Raw genomic sequence first — 26,314 nt, 5'->3', positions numbered from 1 at the left:
ATCCTTTTTAAATTTCTGGCTGTTAGATTGTGAAGTTATTGTAAAGTCCGCCATAGAGGCGTCGCTTGTTATGCAATATTCTTCTCTCATCTGAAACCAATGATATTTAACGTTTAGTATCTACAATTATCAATTTGGTTTTATGCTGTAAACTATTAGGCATGAAGTATGCTAATTATTCAATATATTTACTGCTTAAACCTTATGATTTTTTTAAATTATGTATTATCGTTCTTAGCTTAGTATCCTAATCTAAAAGGTATTCTTGAACGTCCTTACATATTAGAGGTTTATTTTAAAGATATACGAGGTATCAATTGTAATAATGATTTCAAATGTTCTGTATTCTAGTCGAACACATATGGCAAAATGTACATGCTATAAACACAGCCGTCGTGCAGAATTATTACAATATGAAAACAAAAGTCAGCTAGTAAGGTCGACGTTTCAATGGACGCACCCTCCAACAACAAGAACAACCAAAAACACAGGGCCATCGGCAAGGAGACAAGCAGGGCACAAATCATAAACAAGTAGCGCAATGGCAAACACAGATGGAACGCTATTTCAAACAACCAAACACTCGAAAACATTGAAAAACAATAAACACATTAACGAAATTTTGTTTGTTTGTTTGTTTGTTTCATCTCTACGCCTTTTCCCAACAGTATATCAGTCATATAGGCGGGTAGTTTCCTAACCATCGTTCGTGGAGAGTTGCACCAGTACTGGACTCCCTACCTCCTTGCTAAACTACCAAAGCATCTCCCGGGGATAGAACCCACGCCAGAGAGGTAACTGCATAAGAAGTCATCGACTCTAACCCCTCGACCACGGAGGCGGTTAAACGAAAGAAATCTGACTTATTTTTATTAAAATATTTATACATTCCAACATACCTGTGTTATTCGGGATTCAATTTTATCTTTAAGATACATTATATGTTCATTTATTCTTTCAAAAGAGGGTATTAATGCCATATCCATTTCAGGTTGGATACCTTCATCGTTTTGAAAACAAGGCGGCGTTTCATCCGTTACATATCTCCCCTCGAGGGAGACCAAGAACATTGCTGGCACATAAATATCTGAAATATAAAAGTAAACGTTTTAAATCCGTATAAAATTACAGAAATATACAAAACTATATCACCTTTAAACAGTTAAAGTCAGAATGAATTGTTTTATATTCAATGACAAATTATTTTTAATAAGCCTTTTCGTGAATCTAATGGCAAAAGTACTTGAAAATAGTAAAACGTTTATATTTACTCTTACATAAAAAAAATTCTCATCATTTTAAAAATATTTTCTGTTCAGAGAACGCTATATTTTACCTTAGATGGAAATTGATCTTCTTATATAGTTGTCCAAGATAATGTCCAGACATTGCTGCCTACATCTGCATAAGAAGTGAACGTTAGTCATTAACGCCTCTTCGACAAAAGGCTTGTTAACGGACATATATCCTACATATCACTATAACAAGTTTGTAAATATTTTAATGATTAAAATGCCACAGAGTTACCGGATTTAAAACATTAAACTAATCGATAGACATCGGCTTTAAAATTCTATTTATAGATACAAACAATATGTCTAATCCACTTGTTATGTTCAGAATAATCACGATTAAGTAAAAGGTAAAACACCTGACATAGTTTACGACAAAGAAAGATAAACATTTACAATAAATTCCTACACCATAGGCATTCAAAATTTCAAAGCAATATCCTGTTCAATTACTGTCATTTCATGTCGTTTATAAACAGGACACTAAAATTATCTCAATCTTATATGCTTATTTTTTTATATAATATTCTTATTGTGTATGATAAATCGGGTACTTTAGAGACAACAGATTATTCTCGTGAGTTATTGTTTACTCATTGCGTATTCATTATAACAATTTTTTTGCTTGTATACTTCAATAGTTATGGACGTGTTTTTACTATTGATCAACTTCAAACATAAATCAAGTAGATAATTGAAAGATAAGTATACATAGGTTTTATTTTTAATGTTAAGCCTAACAAATTTCGTACTATTGACAACTCTAAAAAAATGTAAATTATAAAAACAAAGTTAACTTTCATTTTGTTCTCTTAAACACAACTATTATTGAAACGTCAGTAAACTGTACAGCCACTTAGAAAATTTTCCATCTTTTCAGGTAAAGTTAAGAATAAGTTAATTAGTACGCAGATTTTACCTTCTGTACAAGGGGTAGCGCACGTGCCATATTCAAACCTCGGTTGTCAAACGCTATTATAACACATTAATTTTTGTACACTGAGTTTGATTTCTCTTCTATAGGAATAATGATACAGGTGTTTTTCATAAAGAAGATTGCTACTTTGTCTCATATGACTTGTACAGAAATTTATTATCTAAAGTTTATCAACAATCACAAACTTTATATTAACATTCTGGACCATGAATGGACAACCTCAAACTTTACTTTATATATTTCATTTGATAATCATTTTCAATAACTTATAATGTATCAATTTTGATAAAAAATTCCTTCATTTAATATGAATGAACATTAAATCAGTTGTAAAACAGAAGGTGCGATAGAATTTTCTTCTGACAGATTAAAATAAAAAATGACAGCGATTTGAACACTGATAAGCTAAAATTGGCAAACATTTTAAGTTTCTTATTCTACGGTTGTCATTTAAATTGTTGTATTTTTTTTGTTCAAGGTTGACAGATTAACTGATAAATCACGTTTAAGATAAAATTGTTGTATTATTTATGTATGAGTTAAAGATTTGTGACTTAATGAAGGAGTGAAATGTGTTGTAATTTGAAGATAACAGTTGAAAAATCAATTTGTTATGGAGAAATATAATCATGGATTTACGTATGATGCTCTTTTAAAGAGTTTGCAAATGCAATAATTAAACAATACTTCGAATGAAATTAACAAATAAGCAATTAATAAATTAGCAAATAAGATTGACATCTGAGTAAGATATGCGATGTGAAGTGTGTTTAATTAAAATACATCATAGTTGTCAGCAGATTGTTTGTGAAAATAATCGGGACGATTTTCTAACGTTAAATATAAAGAAACTAAATTCATTTCTGTGATTTCGTGCGTGTTTTTAGTGGGGCGGTTGTTTTGTTATTTTTCTCAAATTATCGGAATTGAACGGAATGTATTAACTAGTGACAATGATATTTTACAATTATCAACATAATTTCATGATGTAAAACTTCATTGACCTTTGATAGTAAAACCGTGATAACAATGCAAATAAGGAAAGCACGATAAAATGTTAAAACTTTCAGTATAGTTCAACATTTTCATTTAAAAAAACTGAATCAGGTTATCATCACTACTGTATTAATCTCAAAATTGTCTGTAATTTCCCCTATGCTGCCTGAAATTAACCTTCTGTTGTCAACGATAACAACAAAACTGCCTATAACTTGTAGAACTTTGATTTACTCATTGATATCATACCACAAACGACATACTACCTGTTATCACAGGATCACAAACGTCGGCACCTAAAACTCTAATAAACATAGCATTCTAAATCAATGAACTTTACGCTGTACCGTTGTACAAATACTAATTTCTGCGCTCAAAAGTTACCAAACGTAATATTTACACTTTTATGATAGTATTGTTTTTTTATATACATTAATATATTTACCTACTTAGAAACAAAATACCACTTATCTTTTTATCATCACAAGTATAATGATGATTCGCGAATTAATTGAAGTAAATAGTAGATATTTGTTTGGTATAATATATTTGTAGTCAAAAAGAGCAGCACCTTTTCATAATTAACTTTCTTGTCGAATTCACAGAGACTTGGAGTGTAGACCCCGTCCTTCTCCGCCACTGAATGTTAAAAACTAACAAAAAATGTTTTGTAGACTAGTATTATTTTTTGCACATATCAGTATGACACGTTAAAGTGTCTAGCACGTAAACAAGTTTGAACAAAATTTTATAACCTTTTTTAAAATTTCAATTTTACACATGCTTTAATTTTCCGAAAATTCCAAGCTTCAAAATTTTAACATGAGTGACATGTATGAATTTCAAGCATTTATGTTATCGCGTGCCATTTAATTCTGACGTCAGTCAGCCGAGGTATATATTCTTCTAATAAAAAGATATATGTAACTATCCGATCTTTCCTTTTTTCTAAACTTTGCACATTAAATTACAAAACACCGTGTCCCATGTTTGTTTACGTAATAATAATAAAAATATTATAAAACGGTATCAAATGAAATATACTTTATCGACATCTGTCGCACGTGCGCGTGTAAGCGAATTCACTATAATTAAAATAAAATAATACTCTGATTTTGTCTCTGTTTGCGAGAATATTTTTACATAAAGTGTTCAAATATCCATTTTATTCGAACCGCAACTGTGAATTTTTTGTACTTATTGAATTGACAAGATGAAATCCTTCCAAAATACACGTGTTTTATTCGTAAGAGAATTATGGCCGGATCTCAGCACGAAATTAGAGCGCAAAGCAGTGCCAAAAAAGCCATTTCGTTCCTCTCACATCTAAAGGAAGCGAAAGTTGTTATCTTTATAACATTATGATATTTTAGCTAGCTTTTTTGTTAAACGTTGTCAAAATAGCGAAAAAACAAGTTCCCTGTTCAAGACATGCATTCAGGTCGTAATAATATGCAAAAATATTCTGACGTACGGTTTTCAAAATAAAGTTAGCCATTGTATATAAAAGTGCGTATCAAGAAGGAAAGCTACTCGCATAACCCCAAGTGTCTGTGGTCGGATAACCGGACAAATAATATATACGTAATAATACTTAAAGCAAAATTACTTTATTCATAATGCAATATTTTAACTCATATTCTAAACAAAGGTAAAAAAAGTAAACGATAAAGGGACTCTACAGAGGTACTTTTGACATATCAGGATATATAAAATATTTTTTCGAATTTCCAAGTTTTTTGTACCATTTGATTAAGATCTGCTCCAATCTTGTGTGCAAATTTTCAGATCCTTTCCTCTTCATTATTTTTCAGAACTATCATTTTTATTGTGCAAAAAAACACAAAAAAAGAAATCGTTGTAAACTAATGTAAATAGACCCCGTCTGAAAACGTAATTTTTGTTGAAGTAAGAAGGATATAGGTAATACAATCCCGATGTTTTGGTCAAGGTAAATATTTCGTGCTATGAATATCAGACAAATACAATATGACTATATTGATTCAGAGACAACATATGTATGCTAATTCCTGCTGTTCGTTTACCCGAGTTATGTCCAGACTTTTACAATGCTGCGTTGCAACTCTTAAGAGTCCTTCCGAAGTAAGTACGAAACAATAATACATTGATTACTATCACGACATGTGGCAAAGAGCGCAATTAATCATTGAAGCTACCTCTAGTTTCTTGAGATATACCGCAAATGATGTTTCCAATAAGGGTACTACGCTTTGGTGCACCTTTACAATAAGAAAATGCACATGGAATTTTCCTGACCATTAAAAACCATCATCGATGGTAATGGATAATTCAGAGCAATGATTAAAGTTAAGTGGGCACTCCCAAATGACTCATACGTGTTTCTTCTCATATGGCAGATTCAAAATTTATGTTTATCTAAGGGAGTTGACTAAAGAATAATATAATTTTAGCGAGTCCGTTGAATAGTGCTTAATGTTGTTGTATTCGCAATCTCCCCGCTGTGGGTTCAAATCAAACCATGGAGCTTGCAGGAAGCTATGCAAAAAGTTTACGGAATGTCGATGGTCTACTCAGGTATCTGTTTTTTATGAACCAAAGCATTCAGCGGCTCCAAAGGTTTTTTTTTACCAATGAAGCTGGGATGTTGCTCGCAATGTGTTAATTCAAAATTGTAAAACTTAGCCTCTCCCCAATCCACCCAACCCCCAGAATGATTAAATAAATAAATGAAAATAATGTTTTTTTTTAAACGAAGAACATATTCGACTTTGTGGATGATGTCAACTCTCTGATTTACATATGGTCATGCCGAAATGTGTCACATTTGCTAGTCTTTGGATACATTTATACAGACAAATTGTGCATGTTTTTTCAATGTATACACATCAATTAAAGTATCATAATAACATACCGCCTCTTTAAGTTGTCAATAAAGACAGCACCAGTATTCGGAAATAAAAATGTTGAAAGATAGTATTTCTGTTCATTCAAAAAGGAAAGTAAAAGATGAAATTTGAAAACATATTTTCTATATATTTCCATTGAACGGATATAAACAAATATTTGCATACGTTACTAAAGGAAAACTAAGCCGAGTGAATAATCATTTCTGTAAAAGCGTTCGAGATAAGTCGCGACCTTTTTGCAATCACGAACTATGACATATTCTAAATTTTGTTGTAGGCATCTGTCTGGCAGAATTTTAACATTCTCGTAAAAGTGATGAGACAATTGTCCACTTGGAACTTCGCTGTCTGGGTCATGACCATGTGCACGCAAAACCATTTTCATAATACACATAGTATTATACACATTGTTCTGAATCGATGCTAAAGAACTCCATGCCATTTTGTCTACTGATGTTTTACTTATTTCTTGAAGATAAAGAGCTAAAGTATTGAGTATGTTGTATTGTTCCCTTATTGTAATTAATAAAGGCAATCTTAGCGAAACTGTCTGCAATATGAAAAAGAAAACAATGTATAAGCAGTCACAATTGGTTGCATAAAAGTATTACATAGTAACTTGCCAAATATAAATAATTATGAATAAATTGAAAATTAACATTCTGTATTTGTAACATAAACTTATGTTAAAACAGAAAGAAGCATTTATTAAAATGTTTTAATTTTAACAGAACATATAAAATGAATATGTTTTTAAAAAAAATGTGATGTTGTGCTTTTTAATCTTACATTTTTAAGTCAGTTTATGTAGTTCGTATTCAGCGTCACAAAAGTTTTACAAGGCATGTCTTTTTTAATTGTATTTTCTAAATAGTCATCCCTTAAATTGCATTGTTTATTCAATACAAAACCTCTGATATATAAGCATTTATATTCTTATATATTGTTATGATTATCAATTTGATCAAACTAAGTTATTGTATTAAATCAACCACAGAAAACAAAGTATCGAATTATATCTTATTAAAGTCTAAAAGCATATTAATCAAAAAAATTCCAATATATATATAACAATGTGAATACAGAGTTTGTTATGACAATGACAATTTTATAAGAAATATACCGTACAAAATATTTCAAAATATATGTGTTTTTGAAGAGAATTGATGTTCTAGTTTTATGATATTTGAGCTTAATTATTTCAACATTAACAACATTGATTTCATAACAAAAGCATGTAATATTACTCCAGAATATCATCATCTTCATTATAATAATATTAGAAATAGATGTTGTTATTCAAGTAAGAATATTATCCATTATAAGTATCAAATCTGCATCAGTAACGGTTGGTCAAAAATCAATTGTCGCATCTTTATAAATACTTACTTTGGAAAACAAGTTTTTTTGTTGGAATTGCATTTCTTTAAGATTTTCACTAATGAAACTCGGATCACGATCTGGTTTACATAAATGCTTCATCTGCAATTATAAAAGAATGTATATTTTTATACAATTAAGCTTAATCTGAACTCATTGATCTTTAATGCTTGAATATGTTATTGACGGATTAAGAGCATAGTGTCAGTCCTTTCATCACAAATATTCAATAGGTCTATTTCTTAATGTCTGGACAATGTCTTTCACAATATGCTTAACAAGGATTGTGTTAGATTTACAACCAAAAGCTCATTTAAAATTGTTGTTTTTGTTTCAATCGAATATAGTTTTAATATAATGTATGTTGTTTATTTAATTGTTTAGTCGCTTCTTCTAACTGATTTAAATTTTTGTTTTTTCCATTCCAATTTTATCCCATCATTTTGATGTTGGACACTTAACCCTTCCCCGTTGAATAGATTAGATGAGCTTTTGATAAGACCTTTCCTCATTATGAGAAATATTTCATATGTACTGACTGGATAGATAATATTGCATACATTGATAACAAAATGCTGGTCTTGGTATGCACTTATCGCATTGGTAGATTGTGTAGCCATCAACAAATTAGGGGGAAAGATGAAGTCCACGACGACAAATTGACATATTTGTATCATCTTTTTATAATATGTAATATTTTACTTACCTCGTTCAATCGATTTTCTACTACTGATTTTAAATTCAATATTTGCATAAGGACAAAAACTCCCGGATATCTGTATGAGCGATCTGGAGCAAGTTCCATTTCGTTATCATTTAAGAAGCATGGAGGGTTTATATCTGCCCTTGAACACTCCAAAATTGATGCCACAACTAGCATTGATGCACAAGCACCTGAAACAAATACTTGATAGTAAGCTTAAATATTTCTGATTAATATAGGATACCCATTTCACGTTTTTGTTCATCTAGTTACTTTTATTTGATTGAAATAAAGTAACTAATGTCTGTAATTATTTTTGAAACAATAATCTATTTCATACATTTTCGTTAGGATTATAAGATATTTCGATGATTATGTAAAGAACTTACCAAGAATTACTTTATTCATTCTGAAAGCCATCATTAGTCGTTGTGATAAGATGAACAAAAAATACCAAAAATTAAACTTTCTCCTAAAAGTTATCCAAACTTGTTGTGATATCTTTATCCAATATGCTCAAAATGTGATGTTTTCTTTCTTGAACTCTTATATTATGCCGCTATTGCAGTTAAAACAAATGTCCAGCATTAAAGACCGTGTTATATACTGTCTGTGTTTTCCCAAATGTATCACTGGTAACTGATATGAACCACGTAAAAATACTCAAAAGCCACACATAATCACGAACATGTAGGCTTTAATAGACATTTAACTATTACTCAACTTTTTAAAAGATATAATATTTTATAAAAGCAGCATTTATGAATGGTGACATTTATTTCTGGAATATTAATTGCAAATTGAATGTTTCTACTACATTCAACATGTGTTATTTATGTATCTCTGGAACAACAATTAAATTTCATCGTAGCTATCAGGGTGTGTAATATTGAAGGTAACTGAATATTTTAGATGCTCCCAGTACTAGAATAAACAATGAGCATACGTGTTCATATTTCAAAAAGCTTCAAAGGGCGGTTACAATTAAATACAAAAAGTGTCGTTTTAAAATGTCAAAATGCGTCATGAAATTGCATTGGGATTATGTGTGAAATGAATAAAAATGCCATTAAAATTTTAATGTTAGCAGGAATCAATGGAGTATATCATACTTTTGTCTAAATATGGGATAAGACTTCCTTTTTGTACACAAAAACCTTAATATGAAGACAGTTTCTTAGGTTTCTTTCTTACAATATTAGATAGAATATCATGTTGATATGATGGAAATTGGTCAGTTAATATTCGGGCCAAGGGAAAGAGAGCGGGCTCACACCATAAGTTACATAAACGTTATAATAATAATTACAAACGATTTTAATCTTGAATCGTTATAAAATAATAGTTTCAGTATTTTATGTACAGAATATCCTAATATAATAATAAAATTAACTACATATTATCTGCAGATTTAGTCAAATATTATAAATTATACTTTCAGTATGGAGATATAATAATTTAATTATTTATTGAAAAGCAACTACGGAAGTCAATTTCAGAAACGTGATAATTACATACAATATACCGTCAATGCGTGTTTAATATATATATATATTTCACTGAGTGGTCTAGAAATTAAATATCTCAATATTAATCTTAAATCCAATAAAAACATAGCTCATATTAACAACATTACATATCTAGTGTCTAATAAAACTTTATCGCTTAAATATCATTTGACAGTGATCGTCTTCATTGATATGTGAAATTCATCATCAAATATTTAATACAAGGCAGTTTTTAAGTGTAAGGACAATTTACCATTATCTTGAGGTTTGTAATCATAGACAACCAGTGCCAAAAGGACAGATAATCTAATATATTGTGTGTGCATTTAGCTGTTTAAACTTGACGACAATGCGAGGCGGCGTCTAAACAAGGATGATTTGCCTATCCTATCAGTACAGAGGACTACAAACAGATCAATATTTCAGCGCACGTTAAAGAGGGGAGCTTTCGAAAGCATAAATGAATAGTGTTATTATTGATGTATACGATTGTGGATATTTTTATAGAGGTTTAAGGCAAAACAATATTTTACTAACTCAAGAACATTTATACGTGATTCGTGGACAAACAATTGTTACTTTGTGTATACTTTTTAACTATATTAGGTTTTCACTTAATTAGGTTTTCACTAAGTGATTGTCAGTTATGTTGATCAAACAGATTTTAGAGGAAAAAATGCAACAAACACTGCATTTCTATAATTGACTTAAACATCTGAGACATAGCATCTGGTCGGAAATACGATGATAATATATGCCTATATTAAAGTTGGACATCATACATAAACATTTCGGTATCTGTGGCCGAGTGGTTAAGGTCATTGACTTCAAATCGCTTGCCTCTCACCGCTGTGGGGTCAATTCCCGACAGCGATTTTGGATTATTTCATATGAGGAAACTATCCAGCTGTCTTACGGAACGTCGGTGCTTCTAACCAGGTGCCCGTTCGTGCCTGAAATAATGCACAAAAGGGTACATGAGGTCTTCCTCCACCAGTAAAGCTGGAACGTCGCCATGTACCCAATCAAAACAAATCATTATCATTTAGTATGCTGATGGTATGCGAAAGACGCCGTCTGATCATACTCTATTTTGTCCAATTATTGTCTCTAAAATAATAAATGGCTTTGACCAGATAAAATAGTGGACAAATCAGTCGTAAATAGCGGATTGCGTACAGTATAGATCATTAAAAATGTATAGGATATTAACTTCAGGCAGTATGAAGATGTAGTAAACTATGTTGTATCTGTGCATAACTTTCTCGATTCTGCTTAACACATATATTTTCGAAAATTTGAATGAATAACCTAAACAAAATAAACAATTAAACTTTAAATAATTTTACGAATTAAAAATAAGAGAAAAGTTAGAAAACTATTGAAACATAGATAATAAAAGACTTGAATCCGTCTTTATGTGTTTTACATTTGAAGAGGATCGTATTTCTGTTAAAATAAAGAGAGTTATTTTCAAAGACAAATATACTTTCATTGATTGGCGTAATGCTGCTGAGGCTTATCACAGTGGCCTTTGGTATGTATAAAGTGGATATAAAATGGGAAACATTATTTTGAGCCTTCGATTTCAATAACTCACATGCATTTGGACTTTTAATGATATTGTTATAAAGAGATGCTTCTTGACAGATGTAGTACATGCGTAATCTAGGATTTAGGAAAGAGTTTTGTCTATAGGAAGTAATTTTGATGTGACTTTATCTCCAGCGTTTTCTGAAACATTATAGAGCTGGTGAGTTACGGATTTTGGGTGCTAGTGAATTCCAAGCGTTAGTCACTTTTGATTTACTTTGGCCATTACGTATTTTATCAAATAATGACAATGTTTTAAAGACTATCTTACGACAGAAATGATGGAACTAAGTTTGAGAGATGTGAGAGGGCGAGAGATTTAACCATATTATAGAAAGATAATTTAGATCATCTTTAAGTCTTCTTAGGGGGCGTGGACGGTAACTTGCACCTTCCAGTACCGTCCATGAACAGGCACAATTAAACCGAGCCTGCAACATTTTCAATTTTGTCGTGTTGGACTTTCTTTAGGGATTCTGTTTACTCTATTTTATTGTCACATCCGTGTTACTTGTGCCGTGTGGCGGCTGTAAAAAGTATCCCCGTACATGTAATCAATGATGTTGTATTTTCGATCCTTGAAGATCGTTCAGCACGACATTATTGTTGTGTATACATGTTATGTATAAATGTATGAATAATAGATAAATAGGCAAATTAATATTTAAAGTAAATTGAAAGCTCTGTACTACAATATATAATTTCATTGATAGAATTTGAGTTTCAAACATCACAATTATCCACGGAAGAATTATATATGGATGTTGTTGGCAAGTGTGAGAAACATCAACCAAAAACACATATTTTTATAAAAGCAGAAAGATATTAAAACTAAAATAAAATAATATAATTCATTATATATGTATATACAAATGTTCATACAAAATCTCTTAGAACTTTTTTTATTTCAAGCAATATTTTATGAATATATCAAAATGATACATTTCTACAGTATTCTTCATTTTTGAAATACTTAGGGAAAATGAAATGCATCCATACTAGACAAATGCCCTTTACACATATACAAATATGTTATTATGAACGGTTGATTATTAATGAAATGCTGTCATGTTCCCATATGCCATCTAATGTGATAAATTATGTACCTACACTTCCGGCAACTAATGTAATATTGTAATGAGTGAGTGAATTGTGGCTAGCTATCAAATCTAATGTAAATATATTTTATTTAAGTGTAACTACGAGCAATGTTCAAATGAAAATGCATCTAAGCGCGTAACATTAGATTCTTTATAGGTTTCACTTAATTATTAATTTGTTACCTCAAAGTTTTACCCTCCAACATACAAAGTTTCAGTCTCAAGATCCAATCTGTGAAGGCATTTTATAGTATACTTAGGTACACGGCTCGTTTTAATACACTGGGACCAAGGTGTTTGATCTGAACTTATGCACAGATCCCAGACCTGTCTAATTCGTATTATCAGAGTAGTGATTGCAATAAGAATTTCACCACGACATATTTGTTAATAACAGAGCACATGCCAATGTTTGTTGTTAGATCTTTTGTTGTTCAAATAACAGGTCAAGGTAGGGATTGATCAATTGTTCACCTGACAAAACATATGTCCTAAGGTTAGCTTAAGATGGCCGATGGAGGAGTCCAAAGATTGTTTGTCCGCATCAGAAAGTCTTGTACTGCAGACGCCTTGTACGATTAAGCGTTATCAGACAGTAGATTTTGCCATGCATTGTCTTTTGGCAGACATTATAGCTGTAGTTTTGTTTTTTGTGTTGTCGATTTGGTTAATAAAAATGAGCCCATGTTTCGTCACCAGTGACGACATTTGCAAAAGGTCGTACATTTTAATTTGGATACTGTTACAGCCACAACTTTGAGCATTGTATGCGAGCTTTTTTCTACTCATCTGTCAGCACATGTGCAGTCCATCTAGCACAAATCTCATTTTTAAACCACGCTTGAGAAGGTTTTCACCTGCTCCTAATGATATTGCCACGATACTACTATTACCTTGTTTTCTTTACAATATTGAACAACATTACGTTCTAGATTCATTCATAGGTGAAAACACCTTGTATTTGTACTGTGCCACAGATTAGTTTTTTTAAGGTTCATCTAGGATTATTGTACTGTGACGAACTGTTCTTAACAAAACATTATATTAATTGCTGTAAATATATGCATTTAACTGAAATATATTTTAGACATTTTTAACTATATATATTTACGTACGATTAAACCTTATTCTTTTCCCTAAATAGTTTCTTAAGCTTTCAGAGCGAGCAGTATATGTGTATAATACAGTGACAGTGAGTTTGAGAGCATCCATGTTGCCAAGAGTGATGTATCTTAAGAATATAACAAGCTGAAAAAATAACTGTGTTGTGTGAAAATGACGAATATTTTTAAAAAGTTAACGGTTACGGTAATACTTCAAAAATATGAGTTTCTAATATAGCCCATTAATTCCAATACAGTAACCGTAGTACAATTAAAACTGTATTACATAGTATATTGCGTTTCAGAACAGAAACCGTAATACAAAAGAAATCAAATTTTTTATACATATATAGTCAAATTTATTCAAAACAGTAACAGTTACAGTAAAATTATTTAAAATAGCTTACTCCGGTTGACACTTATAATTGAATATAAATATAAGACATTATTCTACATTGTCTTCTTTAATGATATCGTATTTAGACATAAAAGGTATATATGTGTACATACGAGCTCGTATTTAAAACAGGAAAGTGACTTCAGATGAAATAATCATAATATAGAATATACAGTCACTATGAAAGTAATAAAAATGTCACGATAAATATTCTTAATCAGAGTCTTTTATATAACAAAACCTCAATTTTACAGAAATATAAACATACACACAATATATTCTAAAGCTATGACATTATTTTTGATAAAGGAACAAATCAACCTATTTCATTTGACCATTAATTAATGCAACGCAAAAACACTTAAATGTTTATAACTATTAAATGTTAGGTTAAAAGATTTTAGCTGAGAGAGTTCACAATGTTTTATGAGTAGCCATTGTATAAATTGAACAGCAAAATGCATGACAAAATGCTTAATTTAATTCAATATACTTTAATAATGAAAAATAAATCAAGGAAAATCAAATCAAAATGTATTTGAAATGCAATATCACAGAGGTCGAGTCGAACTAAACTGATATGTTCTATTCGAGAAAATAATAATCAACAACGAAAAATAAAGTCCTTGTGAAGTTAAACATGATAAGTGAAAATAACATCTTAAGAAATAACTCAATAACTCACTATGAAATTGATTTAATGATACTCTCTTAGTCATATAAGGCGTAATTTATTTAATTCTAAACACAACCCTTTAGTTTATTTACCACGACAGGTTATATTCGGCATGCATATATCTTATATCATAAATCCGCCGTTAGACGTGCGTTATAATCTCTAGCCTGACATTGTACTCTTCCTTATGCAACCAATGGACGTTGCAGTGTCAATGATCCAAACACCACTGACGGGAACACTGACTTGCTTATAGAGTGACAATCGCCCATCCTGAATAATACAATAAGATATAAGATTCCAAAATTGTTACCAATGAAAAATATTCCTTCACAAGGCATATATCGTTTAAATGCTTATCCAGGTTTTGATAATAAATCATCATTTTTCAGTCTCGAAACATATATTAATGCACTTAATATCATACATAATATATCATACTGATGAAATATATCACCGTTTCGATGTTTAAAAATTTAAATTTAGAAACTTAGAATTTCTTTATTTCGTCTACTCTGTGGTTCAGAATAACTTTTTAAAATATAAGTCATTAGTTTATGAAAATAATTTGAAAAAGAACAGAGCGTGCTCTAAACATACATCTACTTAAATATCATAGCAAGAACTAAATCCAATTTTCAAAATATCTTCGTAAAAGACAAAACTTCACTTAAGATTTGCTTTAGTACCCTCAAAAATATATAATTTTCTTTAAACATTTATATATTGCAACAAATAATACGCAAAGACTGGCGCTCCTTAAGGGCTTGTATAGGAGAGAATAATTCTTCTATTCAATGATCTAATTTTGTCATGATATTTCCATTGATTATTAACATTTGCATAGTATATTAAGGAGTTCTAAATTAACTGTTGATTAATTATTTACAATATTAACGATAATTGCTTAATTTTCACTAGAAAATGTAGAGAGATCTGAATGCAGTGTAAAACATTTTGTGGGTGAAAGTAATGTTAAACAGAATTTAAATATCTGAGCAATTTGACTAGAAAATAAAATAATTATCCTGTACATTTCATATGAGACCTATCTTGTTTTATGTTAACATCTGTAAATTTTAGAGAGAAGTAAAGTGAAAATTAAACTATATCTGTAGTTTGTATCACAATAAATCTCTAATTAGAAATACAAATACTTACGATGAACTTCATTCACCAACTTAAAAATATAATGTCTCATAACCAAACCTAGTTTATAACTTCGTTGATACAGAGTTTTGTACAAATACAAATCAAGCTACGCTAACATTTCTATATTATTTAACAGTGAACTTACAGTTTTACTTCGGCCGAGTATCTATCTGTATATTTAACATACGCATAAGAGTAGACTGAACATATATCTTTCAAGTATAATGTAGAAAAATCAACATGTGAGTGCATTTAAATTGTAACGCATTTTGTATAACTGTGTAATTTTTTGTCAAAATTTCTTTGTATATCACCAATACGAATTCAATACGTTACGCTGCGATATAAACTACAATTGATATATAATTTTAAACTTTAGTTATTGATGTAGTAAGTAAAGCGAAATTGTAATAAAAGAAATATCGGCAATTATCAAATCACTTTCCCTACTAGGAATGTGCATTCTAATGCATATATTGTCTTTTTTTCATTTAAAATTATATTTGTTTTCTAATAATCGTTATAATTCTGTCTTAGTTTCCGCGATACAAACAAGTACTGTTCATCAGCGCGAAAACAACTAAATAAAAAATTAAAAAAAAAGAACATACTGACATTGTCATTGATAAAAGAAGATAAAATTACATGTTGACGCTTTTTGTTATCATCTTAAATAAATTATAATATAGTTTTTAAATTATCGTGCATCATAATTTCCTTTTCTGCTTGTTATATTAAATGAAATATCCTTAATAAATTATATTTGAAAAATTATTTTTTTACTTAACTGTAAAACGGATCTAGTAGCTTATTTAAAGATCCCTTCCTTTTCGGATGGCAATACCATTTAATAGCATAAATAAATTGTTATCTAGATTTTTAATGTTTAAAAGATCTAATTCATTATATATGGCATGTCAAAGCATTTCAACCACATTAACCACAAGTGAATAATAGGAATTGAGATAGTAATTAGCATTGTTAAATATTCCGCGAGCTTTAAGGAGTCAATAAGATTTATGCACAAACATATCCATTTTATTTATACATATTAATACTGTTGAATAAATCTTTCATCAGTATCCATGTGCATGCCATTCCTCCTGGCGTAAATAAAAAACCTTTACCCATATGAAACGTCTGCAATGGCATTCTTTCAAATGAAAATGAAATGTTTAATTTCCGTTAACAGTATGATAATTCTTATAATAATCTCTTAACAATACAATTTACATAAGCATGTCGATAAGTTCAATATTTCTACTGGAAACATGTACATGTGAAATTATATAATTATTTTATACATCAAGAAAAAAGAATTAGAATATTTCGGTTTTAATTCTTAAATAGGCTATGAAATGTTGTCGCGTGTGCACAATATTATTTTTTTATTTATTGGGTGTTAGGCTCGGATCAATTTAATCATCTACACAATTGGTTTTGAATAACCAAATAACATGTCTAAACATTATTATGCTGACAGTGACGTATATTTAATAATCTGAAAAGAGTTTGTACAAAATATTTCAGTTCTTTTTTACAATTATCGTTCTTAGCTAGGTATCTTAATTTATACAAAAAACTTGTAAGGCTAAAATTGTACATAAAGGAAAATTAAAATAGTTCTTGGAAAAGGTAAAACTCTTATTTCTCTTACATATGAAACTGCTCATCATTTTCAAATACTTTCTTTTCAGAATACTTTAATTTTTACTAAGTAAAGTGATATAAAATGATAGTTTCCATGATAATGTCCATACATTGCTGCCTTTTTCTGCAAATAAAGCGGAGGTTTGTCATTAACGCCACTTTGACAATTGGCTTGTTATCGAATACGCATCCTACATTTAACTAATAACTAGTTTGTTAAAATATTGAAATAATTAAAATCCTATAGAGTAACCAGATTTAAAACATTTAAATAATCATTTTGATATCGGTTTTATGGATATTTGTTTTAATTTAAACAGTGTGTAAAATCCTTTGTAATATTCAGAAAAAAATTTAGTTTAAACATATTTTATGTCAAACATTTTACCACAAACATTTTTTACGTACAATCAATTACTAACAATGATGAAAAAAGGGTCAGATCCGAAAGCATACAATGCTTATTAAAGTATTTTCCTAACTGTAAATTTAGCGGTAAATTCGAAATATATCATAAAACAAGATAAGACTGAAAATACCCCAGTTATAATCCGAGCACGATAAACAAAACTTTCTTCATATTTATTTATAGTACGAAACAGTCTATATTAATACTATAAAGGTAAATGAAATGTTGTACATCTCAATGACGGTACGTTTGATTGATAAGTGTTACAGTAAATAATAAATGTCGCAATAGCTCAATCGGTAAAGCACTATGCTCAAAAGAAACCTACTCCTCGACAGGAGGGTAAGAGGCTTCAAAAAAGTTTGTTTTCTCATTTTCTCATGTTTTCCCCTGTAATATATATACACACACGAAACTACATAACGATAATTCCTTTTGTTTATTTTTCATTGATGTAGTTATATTTCTTTTAAAACAAAGTATCTTCACCTCCTTTATTTTATGTTTTGCATTTCATTTGCATTTCATTTTTATACATATGACACAGATAAACAAACACTTGAATGAAATTCCTTCGCCGTTTATGTTGATTATGTCTAACCAAGATCCTGTTCAATATCTACCATTTCACTTTATAAACAATCGAAAACACTCCCATTATATAATTCATTTAATTTATCATGCTTTCTGTATTGTATCTTCTGTATTGGTAAAACTTTTCTAAAAAAAAAACGGATTTTTACGACATTTCTTTTTGTAATGCATCGCTACAATTTTTTAATTTTAATTTAAATCGGCATTTATGACTATTGTTAGTTTGCTGGTATAGATAAGGTGGAAATTTGTCAAAAGGCTTATGGAAATATTTGAAAGACGAACAGAATTATCCTTTCCTACCTAGTTTAATCGTTAACAAAGTAATTACAGATCATGAATTAAGAAAACAAACATTAAATCTTGTTCTCTTGAGATAAGTAATTGTTGAAATGTGAAATATAACAAGGACGAGTTTGATTTGTTAGAATATATTAAATTCCAGTTTTGTACAATTTCAATCAACCTGAGGAATTGAAATCATAGTAGATAAACTAAAAAAGAATGTTAGCTGAAAAATGAATGTCATAACACCCGACTGTTCTTTGTTACGAGAATTTGCCAATAAAGATATCAAAGTCTGCATCTGTCTCATTATATATTCACTAATAATTATATTCACGCATATGCATCACGATCGTGAGCAAACGGGGTATATTAAGTCGCCAAACGAATTTCGGATATATGGATCTCGGGGCGTCTTCACAAGTGCAGAAATATATACTTTAATATTGTCAATTTCTGTACATGAATATCTAACTTCATCAAATTCAAAGCAGATGGTGCATTGGTGCATTCGGATAAGCTATTTCTCGAACAATATGATATCTTTGATCCTTGAAGATCGTTCAGCACGTCCTTATTAATGTGTGTGTATCTTTTATCCCCTTCTAAACGAACCTTATTTAGTTGGGCGGCTCCAATATGCCTGCTTTTTGTCATAGTGTCAGTGATATTCAGACTTCATAACCTCTGGCCTCCTTTAAAAATGACATTTTTTGGTTCCGTCCCCCTTTTTCTTGTTTCGGACACACGCATTCTTACTAGGGTACCAAACCAGTTTTCACGAACAGATATGCGGATGTTTTAATCTCAAAAGTTAAACATTTACATGTTTAAATTTTGAACTGTGATTAAGCCGTTGCTAAGGAACGTGCACTTTCCAGTACTGTCCATTAACTGAGTAAATGCAACCGAGACTGCATAATTGTAAATTTAACTGCTTTGGACATTGTTTAACGATCAGTTTTCTCTATAGTACACATTTCGTTTTACATTTTCGTTGTTTATGTATTTGTTTAAGCATTTCTTAAGAGCCTACTACAGATGAACAGACAAGGGATATTCATGTTTTACAATTTTAATCAAGCAAACTACATTTTCATATTTCCAACAATGCGTTTATTTCAAATAAATTTCGTCAAAGAAACAAAATCTTTCGGTAAGTGATAATTAAGACAATAAGATAATTTATATTTAATGACCTTCATAATAACCGAGATGTGCCGACTGATAGTTGAATTATAAAAATAAGGTTATATTGGATACGACAATATGGATTAACATACAATTTATAATATTGTTTGATCATTATCATTCTGCACAATTATATATTCCTTTCAAATGTAAAACATTACGTCATATATAAAAGATACAAACAGATGACAAATAAAAAATGATTTGACCCGAAGAGTAACTACTCGAGTTATTCAGAACCTACTGATTGTGAATATATTTAAACATCTAAAGCCAGATTCTTAGGTACTTTTTGCCTTGAGTCGGAATATCGCATCTACGCCACAAGGAACCATTAAGGTGCGCGTATCTATGATGCCCGATGTTACCCTCGTCATGATTTCTAATGAACAAACAAAAATCTGAGTCAGCGCTATTCCTTTATTTTACTTTGCTTTAATACCGCTCGGAAGAACTCCATTATCCACTATAACTTGAAAATATAAGAGAGATCTGGCATGTTTTCAATATTTAAAACTAATAAATAAGCAAGCACAATCTAGGGCATATTTTTATGTGTTATATTTTGGAATATTGCACACAAAATATACATTTATATCAATAATATTTTATGTATTGAGAATGTATGTATATAATGATTCGAGATAGTGAGCTACTCTTTTACAGTCATGAATGATGACATACTCGAATGTCTGCTCCACACATCTATTAGGTGTTCCTTGGCCATATATGTATAATATATCAGACACGTTTCCTCCTGGAACTTTACACTGAGGATCTTGGTTTTGAGATTTCAAAAACATTTTTATTGTACACATTGCTTCATATATATGATCTTGAGTAAGAAGCAAAGAATCTTTCGCTGTCTTCTCAGTTATTATGCCACGTAACACTTCTACGTAGTTGGCAAGACGATTGAGCATATCATAATGATCCCGTATCATTGTGAGGAAGGAAGGGTCTTCATTGATGTACTGAAAATCATGTACATTGTGCATTATCAATGTTATGAATAGAGATACATAAAAAGGATAACAAATTATGACATAATGTTAATTTCAACCATTCTTAGTGACTTTAAATATCAGGATATTTGTGTAACTCAACCGTTTGAAACCGTGGCTAAGAACATAAAAATATTTTTGAGCAGTAAAGTTTGAGCGTGTACACCACATATATACATAAATATATACTGCTCTTTTAAATGTGTATTAATAAAAATATACACTTAAAATATTGAAAACAATACTTACGCTGCCAAGAAAAGCTTTTTTGTCTAACAAAGGGTTATAGGGAACAGTCAAAAAGCTTCCATCCTCCCCATCAACACAATAATTTATTTCCATCTAAAAAAAGTTGAAAATCGATAGTAACAAAAGTAATAAAAGGTGTTCCCAGGCACAAGTAGTTAACCAGCAAAGTGCCACAATGTAAAAGTGTTAAAACGTTTATTTTCGGTATGCATTGAATAATCTCTTATTAAAGAGGAATTAAAGGAGATTGACTAATAATAGATCGTCATGATAATAATATTAGAATAAGGAAAAAGAAGGCATTCTATAAAATTCATATAACCAAATCCAGTTAAGAATGATGCCGAAAATAATTTATGATATGCATTTAAACAACAAATCTTAAAGTGTGAACATAATGCGTATCTTTATTCTTTTTTTAATATCGCCGTTATCGGATAATATTTTAACTTAAAATTTTGATAAAATTAATAAACAGAAAAGATAATTACAATAAAATCACCAAATTTACTCTGATGTTCAGAATTATCACAATTATATAAGATAGATAAGTGCTTGAATCGGTTAAACATTTTAATTAAAACTCAAGTATGCATAGTTCTAAAATAATGATAATTGTGAGCGATGTTTAATATAATATCTTACCACTTTTAAAAGAGATTCGGAGTGTAACTTCAGATCATTTATTTCTTTCAAGACTGGTTGTAAAGACGCCATATCCATTGGTTTCTGTATAACCGGTGGTTTGTCATCATTCATAAAACAAGGTGGGTTTCCGACGTCACTTCCAAATGTCGAGGCAATGCCAAGAGCTGTCACATGTGTAACTGGAAACAAAATATTCCATAATTTAAGCATTTATGGTAATATACTAAAAACTGAAAACGAACTACAACGGTTTCTTTTGCTATTTAAAACTATTTTCAATTTATATTTAGATAGAAAATAAAATAAAAAATAGATATATCTATAAACGCACTGATACTTATAAATTTCATTTTTATGAATTATTCTGTTGAGCAATGCTTCAAACCAATATGATTCGGAAAGTTTTGAGAAACATTTATATACCTGCAATTCCACTTCTGGTCCACGCATTTTAAATCGTTAAAACTCCCTATTGACATTTTGGACGTATCACGCACAAATAGTTTTGTATCGTTCACATTTTGCTTCATGCATAATGAATAATCAATGGTGGTTCACATAGTAGGAACCCAGTGTTTCGCGTAAAGTAACGAGTATGTGGGTACATAACAATAATAAAACATAAATATTTCATTAATATGATTAACACGACAGAAATAGAAATATTAAAAAATATGTTTGCCTTCGCAGATTTTTTATTGAATTTCATTATGCGTGTTTATTTGCTAATATTTAATTTATATAGTATGTTAGTCGGATTGTCTGATGTTAAAAATGTACTTAAGCTGCTTTTCCTTGCAACTGTTATTGCGAATAATATTGTATAGTTTGATATGACGTAGTGTTTAACTCTTTAAAGTTATCCTAATGAAGTCAAATTGCATTTTTTATGCTTTTTAATATTTATGTAATAATCATTCAAGTCATTAAATATGTATATGGCATATGATTTCCTTCTCTACATGCTAATTGCTAGCTTTTCGTCAGATAGATGCATACAATTGGAACGACAAAAGGTCAACATGCTCATGTGAATCAGTTTAAAGTTTATCGCATCTTCTTTCACTATGTGCTAATACAGTATTGTTTGGTCAAAATTGTTTTGCTTATAAAGCTACACTTACCATAAAACAATGCTCTTTAACTTTGTATCTTACTATTGCGTGTTCAGTAGGCTAAGCGTAGATATAAAATACGATATATAGTTTTTATCTTTTTTTGCAGAATATGTAGGAAAAGAAATATCGGCAATTTTCAAATCACTTTCCTTACAAGGAGATTACATCTCTAATTCAAGGGCAGATAAATTTAAATCCCCTTTTTTCGCTTAAAATATTTCTGTTATTATATTCTTACAACATGTCAAGTTTAAGGAAATTCTATTGAGCAGTTTTAATTTTGACTAAATGTCTACTCGTATATGAAAACTCCCGAAAACGTTCATAAGAACATACTTTCATTATGAGTGATAAAAAGGCATAAAATACTACGTTTATGTTTTTTTATTATAATTTTTAATTCCTGAAGTGCTACAAATGATAACATAGTTTTAATTGATCGTGCATCATAAAAATAGTTGGTATGTTGTCTATTTGTTGGTATATATTTGCACATTTTTGTTATCTGTTTCATATATAAAATAAATTCTCAACAACAGCTAATACGTTAATAATTTAAAGGCAGCAATAACAACGTAAAACGGTTCTAGTAGCTTTTTAAGGTAGTATCCTTTTTTGTAAGCAATAACATTTAATAGCACAATAAGATTATTGCCTAGATTTTGTTCTTTTTATTTGTTATTGCTTTTTCTGAAGATCTTATTCATGATAAATAGCATGTCAAAGCGTTTCAAGTTAATTTACGACAGTTGAATACAATGAATTGAGATAGTCTGCTACTGAATAACCAATTAACATCGTTAAATATTCCGCGTTCTGTTGATCACAAATATTGTCATATTGAAAACTGTTTCCTCCACCCGGTACTTTGCTATTAGGATCTTCATATTGAGATTTCAATACAATTTTAATGGAACACATGGCATCATAAACTAGGCCTTGGATTTCCAGCAATTTCTGTTTTGCATATCTATCAGCTGCTGTTTTAGAAAGTTCTTCTAGATTGTCAGTGAAACGATTAAGCATCTCGTAATGTCCAGTTATCGTCTCAAAAAATGATGTTGGATTTCCAATGAACTGTGAATAGAAATAAAGTAAATTAATGGTAAAGAATGTAACATTAACCTAACTTATATGTATATTTTAAATATTCAAGTAATTATCTTTGCAAAAGAGAGAAAAAAAGGAAACTCCAAAAAAAAAAAAAAAAAAAAAAAAAACACCCGAAACGCCAAAAAAAAAATGATCCTGACTTCGTATGACTGAGCCTGTTCAATAATGGTACCGGAAATTGCAAGCTTTCGATTTAAACAGAATTGAACAACTAACATGCAATGGTTAAAGTTTGAATTTAGAACATTCGAGAAACATTTCATTTATTTCGATTTAAAACGCTTCAGTACGTCATCGGAAAGCATAGTTAATCACATGTGAACGGGATTTTCAACGAAGGTTTCTGAAATATGTAACTTCTACTATAGACCTTATGTTATTAACATGCAGAAAAAATCACGTTAGAACTCTAGAATGAACGTTATTGCGATAATCTGATAAAAACTCGATAAACTAAATGTGTTGAATAATAAAACAAAAATTGTTTTTATATGCACATTTTTCTAAATGTAAGAATACAGAAACATGACGTGACTTACATCATTTCTAAACTTCTGGCTGTTAGATTGTGAAGTTATTGTAAAGTCCACCATAGAGGCGTCGCTTGTTATGCAATATTCTTTTCTCATCTGAAACCAATGATATTTAACGTTTAGTATCTACAATTAACAATTTGGTTTTATGTTGTAAACTATTAAGCATCAAGTATGTTAATTGTTCAATATTATATTTAATGCTTAAACCTATTGATTTATTATTATGATTTAATATTTTTATATATTATCGCTCTAAGCTTAGTATCTTAATTAAAAAGGGTATTCCTGAACGTCCTTACATATTAGAGGTTTCTATATAAGATTATTGTAATTAGGATTTCACATGATCTATATTCTAGTCGAACACATATGGCAAAATGGACATGCTATAAAAACAGCCGTCGTGCAGAATAATTACAATATGAAAACAAAAATCAGCTAGTAAGTTCGACATTTCTATGGACGCACGCTCCAACAACAACAACAACCAAAAACACAGGGCCATTGGTAAAGAGCCAAGCAGGGCACAAAACATAAACAAGTGTTAGCGCAATGGCAAACACAGATGGAACGCTATTTCAAACAACCCAACATTGGAAATCATCGACTAAACAATAAAGACATTAACGAAAGAAATCTGACTTATTTTTATTAAAATATTTATAGATTCCAACATACCTGTGTTATTCGGGATTCAATTTTAGCTTTAAGATACATTATATGTTCATTTATTCTTTCAAAAGAGGGTGTTAATGCCATATCCATTTCAGGTTGGATACCTTCATCGTTTTGAAAACAAGGCGGCTTTTCATCCGTTACATATCTCCCCTCGAGGGAGACCAAGAACATTTCTAGCACATAAAAAAATCTGAAATTAAAAAGTAAGGGGTTTTAAATCCCCCTAAATAATACAAAAAACAAAACTGGCATCCACCTAAAACAAAAACGAATGAATCGATTGAACTCAATGAAACATTTTTTTAAAAAATCTTGGAAACACGTGATTCATTCAAAGCATTAATACATACTTTCATTTACTTTAAAAAAGTGTTAATCCATATTCATTTAGGGTTGGTACTTCATCGGGTAATGAACAAGGGCTTCATCCTCACTCCCCCGAGGGAGACAAAATTCTCACTAATATCTGGAAATTAAGTAATTTATCCGTAAACCAGAAAATATAAAAAACTTAAGCTTAAACAATTAAGGCAAATATTGGATTGATACCAATGACACCTTTCTTGTTAAAAATCTGGAAACAAAGAGATCCCTCGGAAGCATTAATCACAACAAAATTACATAAGAATTGCAGACTCGGTTTGATTGAGTCTGTACATGAAACTAATGGACAAAGGTACTTGAAAATAGCAAAAAGCTTACAAATACTCTTACATAGAAAATTTCTCATTTTCAAATATTTTCTGTTCAGAAAACGCTATATTTTACCTTAGATGAAAAGTGATCTACTTATATAGTTGTCCAACATAATGTCCGGACATTGCTGCCTACATCTGCAAAAGAAGTGGACGTTAGTCACTAACGCCTCTTTGTCAAAATGTTTGTTAACGGACATATATCCTACGTTTAACTATAACTAGTTTGTAAATATTTCAATGATTAAAATGCCACAGAGTAACCGGATTTAAAACATTAAAGTAATATTTAAGATTTCGGATTTAATTTAACAAAAGGTTAAATACCTTCATATATGACAAAGATAACAAAACATTTAAACGAAATTCCTTCGCCGAAAACCTTGATTATTTCAAAACAAGGTCCTGTTCAAATTGTT

At 30.1% G+C, this 26,314-nt stretch overlaps 2 protein-coding genes and 1 long non-coding RNA gene across 3 annotated transcripts; all 3 read right to left on the bottom strand.

Moving 5' to 3' along the window:
- On the bottom strand, nt 1–26,282 carry LOC132741867 (uncharacterized). The gene is made up of 3 exons (XR_009627355.1): nt 25,969–26,282; nt 900–1,087; nt 1–90 (listed from the first exon to the last, which is right to left on the bottom strand). It is a non-coding gene; the product is annotated as an uncharacterized LOC132741867 (long non-coding RNA).
- LOC132741866 (uncharacterized) lies at nt 20,083–22,125 on the bottom strand. The gene is made up of 3 exons (XM_060730131.1): nt 21,753–22,125; nt 21,108–21,200; nt 20,083–20,828 (listed from the first exon to the last, which is right to left on the bottom strand). The coding sequence occupies exons 1-3, from the start codon at nt 21,963–21,965 to the stop codon at nt 20,463–20,465; spliced, it is 672 nt and encodes a 223-aa protein (XP_060586114.1). The 5' UTR covers nt 21,966–22,125; the 3' UTR covers nt 20,083–20,462.
- LOC132741865 (uncharacterized) lies at nt 23,248–25,379 on the bottom strand. Its single transcript, XM_060730130.1, has 3 exons — nt 25,201–25,379; nt 24,526–24,615; nt 23,248–23,950 (listed from the first exon to the last, which is right to left on the bottom strand). Exons 1-3 carry the CDS (start codon nt 25,369–25,371, stop codon nt 23,609–23,611), a joined length of 603 nt encoding a protein of 200 aa, XP_060586113.1. The 5' UTR covers nt 25,372–25,379; the 3' UTR covers nt 23,248–23,608.
- Nucleotides 26,283–26,314: the final 32 nt, after the last annotated feature.

This window comes from Ruditapes philippinarum, unplaced genomic scaffold (genome assembly GCF_026571515.1).
Source record: "Ruditapes philippinarum isolate M1 unplaced genomic scaffold, ASM2657151v2 ctg11791_1_1_1_1, whole genome shotgun sequence".
NCBI classification, from domain to species: domain Eukaryota; kingdom Metazoa; phylum Mollusca; class Bivalvia; order Venerida; family Veneridae; genus Ruditapes; species Ruditapes philippinarum.
This window is presented reverse-complemented; position numbering and strand designations above follow the sequence as displayed.